This window comes from Aedes albopictus, chromosome 2 (assembly GCF_035046485.1).
Source record: "Aedes albopictus strain Foshan chromosome 2, AalbF5, whole genome shotgun sequence".
NCBI classification, from domain to species: domain Eukaryota; kingdom Metazoa; phylum Arthropoda; class Insecta; order Diptera; family Culicidae; genus Aedes; species Aedes albopictus.
In genome coordinates, this window is record NC_085137.1 from 104,407,049 (window position 1) to 104,417,590 (window position 10,542).

General features: G+C 40.6%; 1 protein-coding gene across 1 annotated transcript in view; it reads right to left on the reverse strand.

Moving 5' to 3' along the window:
• Nucleotides 1–10,542, reverse strand: part of LOC109417005 (myb-like protein AA) — a gene marked incomplete in the record, with an annotated part of 59,140 nt that overhangs the window by 38,134 nt on the left and 10,464 nt on the right. The window contains 1 exon segment of the mRNA XM_029852834.2: nucleotides 6,606–7,052. Within this exon segment, the coding sequence (XP_029708694.2) occupies nucleotides 6,606–6,684 (79 nt within the window).

Here is a 10,542-nt window from a genome sequence, read left to right on the forward strand (position 1 = left end):
AGGGTTAAAAAGAGCTGTTTACAGATCAGAAGGAATTGCTCAGCCAATCAAGATGCATGGAAAATTTCGTGCACCTTACACCGTTTTTTCTCCGATCGCAGTACGCAGTGGCGAAGAAATAACTCTTGGGATTCTGGGAGCATCTTTCTTGGGATTCTAGGAGAACCCCTCTCAAAGTTCTGCGGGAATCCCTTCAAAGTTCTAGGAGAATCCTTTCAAAGTTCTGGGAGAATCCCTCTCAGGATTCAGGGAGAATTCCTCTCAGGATTCTGGGAGAGTTCCTCTCAGGATTCTGGAAGAATCCCTCTCAAGATTCTGCGAGAATCCCTCTCAGGATACTGGGACAATCCCTCTCAGAATTGTGCGAGAAACCCTCTCAGGATTGTGGGAGAATCTTGCTCAGGATTCTGGAAGAATTTTTTCTCAGGATTCTGGGTGAACTTCTCTCAGGATTCTGGGTAAATTTCTCTCAAGATTCTGGGAGAATCCCTCTCGGGATTCTAGGAGAATCCCTCTCGGGATTCTAGGAGAATCCCTCTCGGGATTCTAGGAGAATCCCTCTCGGGATTCTAGGAGAATCCCTCTCGGGATTCTAGGAGAATCCCTCTCGGGATTCTGAGAGAATCCCACTCGGGATTCTGGGAGAATCCCTCTCGGGATTCTGGGAGAATCCCTCTCGGGATTCAGGACTCTGGGGAAATCTCTCTATGGATTCTGGGAGAATCTCTCTCAGAATTCTGCGAGAAACCCTCTCAGGATTATGGGAGAATCCCTCTCAGGATTGTGGGAGAATCTTGCTCAGGATTGTGGGAGAATCTTGCTCAGGATTCAGGGAGAATCCTTCTCAAGATTCTGGAAGAATTTATCTCAGGATTCTGGGTGAATTTCTCTCAGGATTCTGGGAGAATCATTCTCGTGATTCTGGGAGAATCACTCTCAGGATTCTGGAATAATCCCTCTCAGGATTCTGAGAGAATAACTCTCAGGATTCTGGGAGAATCACTCTCAGGATTCTGGGAAAATGCCTCTCCGGATTCCGGCAGAATCCCTCTCAGGATTATGGGAGAATCCCTCTCAAGATTCTGGAAAAATCCTGCTCAGGATTCTGGGAGAAACCCTCTCAGGATTCTGAGAGAATTTCTCTCAGGATTCTTGGAGAATCCCTCTCAAGATTCTGGGAGAATTTCTCTCAGGATTCTGAGCATGAGCATGCATGAGCATGAGCATGAGCATAGATGACCGCACAATTCGTAGTTGCTACTCCGTGATTGACCAGAGCAATCGAAATTGCACAAGGAACCAATGAATAGGGCTTGGAACTAGCTTACTATTCTCAATGTGCACAGTTCGAGAGCTCTCAACTTTATTGAGGTCAATAACGGCGCCGGCCACGTCCTTACGGTCATCGAGGAAGGGAGGGAATGTTAGTAAGACAAACGTTGTTAAAAAGACCGCGAATCGCTGCATCTCCACGTTTGTCTCAGGAAGGATTTTTTTGTTAGTAGGGTAAGGTACATTGTCAGTCCGGGAGTCACCTATGGTTGGTGATATGATTTGACAATGGATCAATATACACAAACCGCCGTTAAAAACCGACCACTTTTCGACGCAAAAACAAGCCAAAAAGAAAATTCTATCGCGCGTCTCCAATCCACTAGGGAGCAGAAATCTTTAGTCTATTCCACACAGAAATACACTGAACGCGACTCACTTGTCGGCGCCCGGATTTTTTTCTCTGGGAGAATTTCTCTCAGGATTCTGGGAGAATTTCTCTCCTGATTCTAGGGAAATACCTCTCAGGATTCTGAGAGATCACTCTCAGGATTCTGGTAGAATCCCTCTCAGAATTCCGGCAGAATTCCTCTCATGATTCTGGGAGAATCCCTCTCAGGATTGTGGGTGAATTTCTCTCAGGATTCTGGGCGAATCAATCTCAGGATTCTGGGACAATCTCTCTCAGGATTCTGGGAGAATTTCTTTTAGGATTCTGGGAGAATCCTTCCCAGGATTCTGGGAGAATCACTCGCTGGATTCTGGGAGAATCCCTCTCAGGATTCTAGGAGAATCCCTCTCAGGATTCTGGCAGAATCCCTCTCAGTATTCTGGAAGAATCCGTCTCAGGATTCTGGGAGAATCCTTCTCAGGATTCTGGGGGAATCCCTCTATGGGAAGGATTCTGGGAGAATCCTTATCAGGATTCTGGGAGAATCCCTCTCGGGATTCTAGGAGAATCCCTCTCGGGATTCTGGGAGAATTCCTCTCTGGATTCTGGGAGAATTCCTCTCAAGATTCTGGGAGAATCCTTCTCAGGATTGTGGAAGAATTACACTCATAATTCTGGAAGAATCCCTCTCAGGATTCTGGATGAATTGCTCTCATGATTCTGGAAAAATCCCTCTCAGAATTCTGGAAGAATCTCTCTCAATATTCCGGAAGAATCCTTCAATTCAAATGACAGTCAGCGTAGAAAATTCCTGCCGGGAAACGCTCAAGAGTTTCTTGTTTTTTTTTCTTTCATCGACCATGCATTCAAACGAAACAATAACAAGGCAGGCGGTTATCAATTATCATCCTATCCTAGGGTTGAGATAATCCAATTTTACTACGGCACAAAAACGAGCCATCTGTTTTATTTTTCATGTTTGGATGATCGATAAATAGGGCACTGCACACCGCGGTTGCTAAGGTATTCATTCACGTTTCGTGGCCTTGTTGTTTACGATTTGGAATTATGAAAATTTCATTAGCGTTTAGACTTTTGCTAGCTTTTCATGGGTGGTTTGATGTAATTTAAAATGTGAGACTCGCACGCGTGAGAAAGTATGGAAGTGATTCTTTTTAATGTTTATTTAGGAATCCTTCAGAATATCTCCATGGGGTTCTTGCAGGAAATTCTTCTGAGATTCACAAAGAGAGTTAATCCTTCAAGAGCTCTTACCAGGACTTCTCCAGGAAGAACTTCCAGGATTTCTTAAAAGTTTCTTCCAAAATAGAAATAAATTTCTAGATTTTTACAGGATTACTCCAAGGACAATCCCAGCTAATTTTCTTGAGATTCTTCCAAGAATTTTATCCGTAGTTGCTCCACAAATTTATTCTAGGATTGCTCTAGGATTATCTTTTGTGATTCCTCAGGGAGCTATATCTGAGATTCATTTTGGAGTTCCTTTGAAAATTTCCTCTGGGGTCCTTGTAGGTGCTGAAGGTTCCATCTAAGATTCCTTCAGCAACTTCTTCCAGGATTTCTTCTGAGATTCCTTCTGGGACTGCTAGGGACTTTTCTCCAAGCTTTTCTCTGGGTTTTTCATGGAGTTCCAGGAATCCTCCAGGAATTCCATCTGCGGTTCTTGTAAGAGATTATATTGAAATGAAGTTTTTTCGACATTCAGAAGTTATTCCTTAAAAAAAAATGGAATCCAAGAAGGCACTTTTGGAGGAAATCAGCAGAAACTTGCTGAAGTATTTCCTCTTAGAAATTTTGCAGGAACTTCATTAAAAATTTCATAAAAAAAACTGCAGGAGGAATTTCTTAAAGTACTATCTAATATAATCCTGGAGGATTGCAGTCAGAAACATTTTAAAGATTTATAAAATGAACTACCGGAAGAATTCCAAAAAAATCTGCAGGAACTGCAAACGGAGCTCTTGGAGAAAACCAGAAAAGAGCTCCTTGATAAATCGTGGAAAGAGTTCGTGAAGAAATCCAGGAAGCAGATTCTGAAAAAATTCTGGAAGAAGTTCCTAAAGGAGTCCAGGAAAGAGTTCTCAAAAACTTTTGGAAGAAATTCCAAGAAATATTTCGTGAAGAGTTCCCTAAGGAATTTTGGAAGAAGTTTACAAAGGAATCCACGAAGGTGTTCCTGAAGAAATTCCAGGCGTTATTTCTGACAGAAGCCCAGAAGAAGTTCCAGCAGGAACCTTAGAAAAGGTTGTTGAAGCAATTCCAGAAGTAGTTTCCGACAAAATCCCGGAAGAAGCTCCTGGAAGCATCCCGGAGAAGTTTTGGAAGGAATATTGAAAGAAATTTTTGAACAATTGCTGGAAAGATCTCAGAAAGAATTCATGAAGAAATCCCTGAAGAAATCCCTGAATGAACTCCGGTAAGAGTCTCACGTGGAAGGAATTTCTGAAGAAATCTCGGAAGAAATTCCTGAAGCAATCCCCAAAAGAACTCCTGGAGGGTGAAATTACTGAAATTCCCAGAAACTTCTGTAGATATTTCAAAACAAAGTTCGGATGAAATTCCTGAAGGATTCCCGGAACTCCTAGAGAAATCCTAGAAGAAATCCCTTGAAGTCCCAGATGTTATCTGTGAAGGAACCTTTCTTCTTCTTCTTTATGGCTCTTCGTCCTTACTGGAACTTGGCCTGCCTCGCTTCAACTTAGTGTTCTTAGAGTACTTCCACAGTTATTAATTGAAGGGCTATCTTTGCCTGCCATTGCATGAATTTGTATATTGTGAGGCAAGTACAATGATACACTATGCCCAGGGAGTCCCGACCGGAACAGGAATCGAACCTGCCGTCTCTGGATTGGCGATCTATAGCCTTAACCACTAGGCTAACTGGAGACCTGGATAACCTTTTAAGAATCCCAGAATGGATCCCAGAGGGAACTTCTAAAGGAATCCCAAATAGAATATCAGAAGGAGCTATCTGAGGAATTCTCGGGAGTTCTTCCAAGAAAAATCCTGTAAAGAGCTACATTTCTTTCCAGTCTCTCTCTCTCTCTCTCTCTCTCTCTCTCTCTCTCTCTCTCTCTCTCTCTCTCTCTCTCTCTCTCTCTCTCTCTCTCTCTCTCTCTCTCTCTCTCTCTCTCTCTCTCTCTCTCTCTCTCTCTCTCTCTCTCTCTCTCTCTCTCTTCTTGGCGTAACGTCCTCATTGGGACAAAGCCTGCTTCTCAGCTTCTATGAGTGTTCTATGAGCACTTCCACAGTTATTAACTGAGAGCTTCCTCTGCCAATGACCATTTTGCATGCGTATATCGTGTGGCAGGCACGAAGATACTCTATGCCCAAGGAAGTCAAGGAAATTTCCTTTACGAAAAGATCCTGGACCGACCGGGAATCGAACCCGTCACCCTCAGCATGGTCATGCTGAACACCCGTGCGTTTACCGCCTCGGCTATATGGGCCCTTAGATCTTTCCAGTACAATATCTAGAAAACATTTGACTTAAAAGGACTAAACAAATTCATTTCAAGAATTAAAATTATTTCAAGAATCAGTATAACCTCTATATAGGAAGACTTTTTCCACGTACTTTCTATCGGCATTGTCTTCAAGCTTTCGAACCTGTTAGTTCGAAGTTCGAGTTCTTTTACCTGAGCTTAGCCTAAGCCGTTAAGTACACAGGGTCAAATTTTTGACCAAAAAACAACCAATGCTCAAACATCTGGTTTGACTCGATCGATTCTCATTAGTGTCAAACAGATGATTCGTCTTTAGCTTATCTTTGTCGAATATTTGACCTCGTGTACTGGAGGCCTTAGCTTAGACTGACTGTACATGTCAATTGGTTGCTCTCCCGATGAGAGTTAAATTTTCCTTTTCCATTCACAAATTTCATAAAGCTGAAGGGGTTTTTTCATGTGTTGTGGTTCTTACAAAAGTTCAATATTGTCCATGCAAAAAACGCTACAAACATGTGAGTGCAAACTTACTGATTGTTCTTAATACTGCTATTCTGCTGATATAAAAGAAGTTGTTTAAAGTCATTGGAAAGAGAGAAGGAAAAGACAGTCTTATTTTACCGCAAAGTAAAGTACGCCACCATGCGTCTCCATTTCATATAAGCTCACTATTCTTGCACTGTGTGGTTAGGTTTTTAAACAAAATTGATAAAATTCCATATGCTACGGGCTCCTACAACTCAATTGTAATTAGCGTACTATGTATATGAAGGAATTACTGTGTCACTTTTATACTTCGTTTCTCTCTCAAATAAGGTTAGTCAAGTAGGTGAGGGACTTCTATTGAAATTTATCAAAGCAAAGTTTTTTTTTCTTCTTGTCTTAGCTCCCATGTTACGGCGACTTGTCACAGATTCGTGCATGCTAAGTGTCTGAGTCCAGACAGATTTTACTAAACTGAACCGAACAAAAGGGTTGCTTGTAGACTTTTCTAGTATTTTCACACCTTATAATAATTCCTGGAATCTAGAAATGCTTATTTATAATCAACCACGCCCAAACCACACCCTTCAATCTTTGGTTGTCCTTTCAAAAGGAGTTGAATACCTTATTCCGTGCTAATCTTAATCTGGTTGGGGATTTGAGACAGACATATGAATAATTCTTATCAATGCTCTAATTTTGCTTTCTATAGTTAGTGTCTTTACCCAGTTAGCACATTCAGTTAGTTTAGTTCACATCACATTAGCTCCAATGGCACATGAATCTGAATAAATGTATGAATGCTCTTTCTTATCACAATCAAACCATGCAACGTGTTTGCTTTCGTCGTCTCGTCCGGGATCGTTTCATGGGAAGCACGTGAAATTTGATACTGGGAATGAGCACAATGTACTTTTCACACACAGATCGTTAGTAACAGATTACAATCAACATCAACACCCAACCAACCAAGTGTAGTGTGTCCTACTAACCTTCGGTGACACGACCGCTCTTCGGGAACGTGTCCGTCACTTTCATGTCCGGCATTTCCGAGATGGAGAAGTGAGCCATTTTCTGTCAACCCAAAGTGAAACCCGAATCCTCTTCTGGGCTTCGCCTGGCTGGCTGGCTGGGAGTTGTTCGCGACCTCTAATTCGGCTCACTCAGCACGACGCTGGAAAAAACCAGTGTGCACGTTCGTTCACTTTCTCTCGCAACTCCGGAGCAGATTGGCCACAAAAATCGACCACCGATGGTAGAGGCCAACCATTGGGCTCACCCGCTCTCGTTGTATCTCTCTGCTGTGTGTCTGCGCGAAACTTCAATTTCCAAATCAATTTTCCACCAAATCCGTGCAGCACATCGCGGGCCGCGAACCGATTCCAACCATTAACACACTGTGCACTGCCACAGGCTCTGGCTGTGTTTTGCTGCCGTAGCTGATTTCAATTTTTATTTTTCATTGGATTGTATGTTCTGCTTTACTGGAGCCACGGCGACAAACAATAACGAGAAAACGTGAACAAAAAACAAAAAGCGAATGCCTTTGTGTCCGCTTCGGGTGCGCGCTCATTTGCAACTCTGCACACTCATCAACTCATGTTTCAGCACAATTCAAGTTCGCGTTCTCACCGACATCGCGTCGAGTATTGCGACAAAATTCAAACATTTTCACATTTCGAAAGTTCCCTCCTAGCCCGGAAGCTGGTGTTCTTCAATTTCTCCACAAAACCTCGACGAGCTATTTCTGTGTCTGATGCACACCATCTCACACAAACACTACACACACGATTGCACACACTTAGAACTCGAGTTAGAACTAGAACACCGCCAACTTTCCAGAGCAGCGTGCTGGTCGTTGTAATCTCGTTCGTGCTCTATCTGAGCCCCTTGCCCGCGAAGGCCCGTCTGCGTCTATCTAGCCAACAAGTCCGTGTCGTCTATTCGAGAGGACCGCAGCAGTCAGCAGAAGCACTGAGGAACGACGATACGAACGGTACGACGTACCGAGAGCAACAAAAAGCAAACATTGAGTCAGTGAAGCGAACGAGCGAGCGTGTTCCGTGGCCGTTGAACAAGGGGGAAACAGACGTAGATGTACCTACACAGCATTGCTCTCCCAACTAACCTAGTGCTATGCTATAGGCCTTCTACGAATACACCCGGATGGGTGTATTTGAAAGAGAGCAGAATGCTGAAAGCATAAATGATGCTATGATGATGGGCACAGCTGAATGAAAGCATTAACAACATATGTTGGGCCATGAAGTGGTGTACCAGAGTAAAGTATTTCTGTGATAATGTAGATGGAACTGAACGTAGCGTTTTTTATGGCCTGGTCTTGGATAAAGTTGTGTGCTGTTCAGTTCGTGGAATGAAAGAGTGCGTTCAATGTAGTACGGCTTGGTGCCAGTTCAATCTACGATACACTGCTAAATAAAATAGACGTAAGAAGCATTTTTTTTTCTGCGAGAAGAACTAAAATTTACTAGAATAACAAATCTAGTGAAATTTAGTTCTTCACACTTTCAATATTCGATGACACTTGTTAGAAATTTTAGCAATGTGAACGAATATTTGTCAACTACGTCAATCTTCAACTACGGCTAACTATTACTCGAATGCAAACTAAATTGATTGTAAAAAACTGATGAGTTATGGTGGGCGTAAAATGGTTGCAAGACATAGTACGACATAATGTAATTACTACGAATTTGTGTAAAAAATGGAGCAGAAGAATTTGAGGAATATTTTAGGACGCATTGCAAACATGGTCAAAACATATGGTGGGATACAAGGAATAAATTTGCACAAGTATTTATGTAGACTTATGCATTAACTATTGAAATGAGCAAGTTATGCATGGTCGGTTTTTAACTTTAGATTTTAAAAGAGTGTTTATGACAATCACTTCATAAATACAAATAATAATATTGAACATATATAATATTACGCAGTGACATGGAACACTGTGGAAATGCGATGATATTTTTATATCATTTCCAATGTTTCGATCCTTGGATTGAATTTTTCTCAGTATTTAATCTTGATTAACTTGTAAGAATAGTATTTTGCACACGATCGTTTGTCTGGTTTTTGATCGATAAACACCATTAACACCCAAACGGTGATTGATAACAACCGCAGCCTCGTGTTTCACTGACAGCTTATTTTGAGTTTCTCCAATTTCATGCCACCCACCCAACATCCTAATTGGGTGCTGGTGATGAACGTCGAAAGTGCAGTTTTTTGTCGAACAAATACCAGGCAAACACGATCTGGGCATTTACAAGTTAAACAAGATCGAACACTGAGGAAGACTCAAGCCAAGGATCGAAACGTTGGCATTGATATAAAACTATTAACGCTTTTCCCGTGACTGAAATTCGAAAAAACTCCATGGTCATGCAGAAAATCAGGAACTTCGATAAATAGCAAAATAAATTGCACAGTTGCAACAGTTTTTCTTAACGCCCTTCGTTATTGGTTTTCTTGAAATGCCCCAAGAAATTCCCTTAGAAATTGATTTTCTTTGTACATCGAAAAGCAGAAGAACCCATGTAACAATTTGATGCTGTACAAACGTTTCTCCAACTATTTTAAATCAGCCTTAATTTGAACAAAAGCTAAGAACAAATGGAATCATCCTTTATTCAGCTCCTAAACATCTAATTTTGGTGATTTTATTCAAGCTTTAGCTGATTTGAGGTTCATTGAAAGGCTGCTTTAAGGCTTAATATGCACTTAATCAGTAATCAATTAAATTTATTGATTGTGTAAAAATTAAAATAAGAACCGTGAGCCTATTTTAACCACTAGCTGCGTCTATTTCCAGAAAAGATGTTTAGAAATGTGTAAATCTGTGGGAAAACTTCCATTTGGCACCATTAACCAGACATTTTTCAGCTAATACTCTCACTGTTTAGCATTCATTGTTACTTGGGAATCGAATAAAAAATGATTTTTTGTAGAAAGGACGGTGAGAAAAATTTTTACACATATGCAGGGATGCCATATATACAGATTTATCTGTATTATACAGATTATTAAGCAACCGAACAAATTTCATATTATATAGAATACAGATTATTGAGCTAGAGGGGCCATTTTATTTTTGTATGGGACAAAAAGTGCGACACAGGTTTTTCAAAAATCATCTGGCATCCCTGCCTGTATGTTTACATATTCATTTTAAATCACCTTCGCGTCACGTTTGATGGCGTATGTAGCCCAAAATTGGTAAAAAAAAGATAATCCGAGGCATTTTAATTTTTAATAAAAAACCTTCAATTGAAGGAAGATTGTTTTTTTATTGCGAAATTCGCAGTGAAATTCCGGAATGTATATATAGGAGGAATCTGGAGAAATTCAAGGTGGAATCTATGGAAAAATATTGCTGCTGAATTTTCCGGTAGAGTTCTTGTGGGAAAAAAAATCTGAGTAAATTGTTAATAGCAAACAAGAGAAATATTTGGGAAAACATCGGAAAGAGATTTTACAATCTTATTGAAATTTCTAATGATATCGCTGACGATGTTCTATAGTATAGGATAATATACTTGTTAACATATTGAAGAAGTTCAATTGAGAAGGTTCAATAAAAAAAATGTAGAATAATATTTAGTTAACTCTCAGGAGGAATTTTTCGAAAAATCTCTGACGACATTTGGCAACCAGGAAAGTATCACCAGAAATGATTATGAAAAAAATACATGTGTTATCGATAAATATCTGTTACCAATATCGACAAATATCAAATTTTACAGGAATCTAGAGATATTTCTGCTGCAATTCATATAAAAAGTTATTGATTAAACTTTTTTTTTAAGTTTAAGTAGTTACTTGAAAAAAAAGGACTGTACTGTACTGTAAGTACTGTATCTGTAGAATTAGGGTAATTGATCCGACCATGAAGGAGTCAAGCACTGG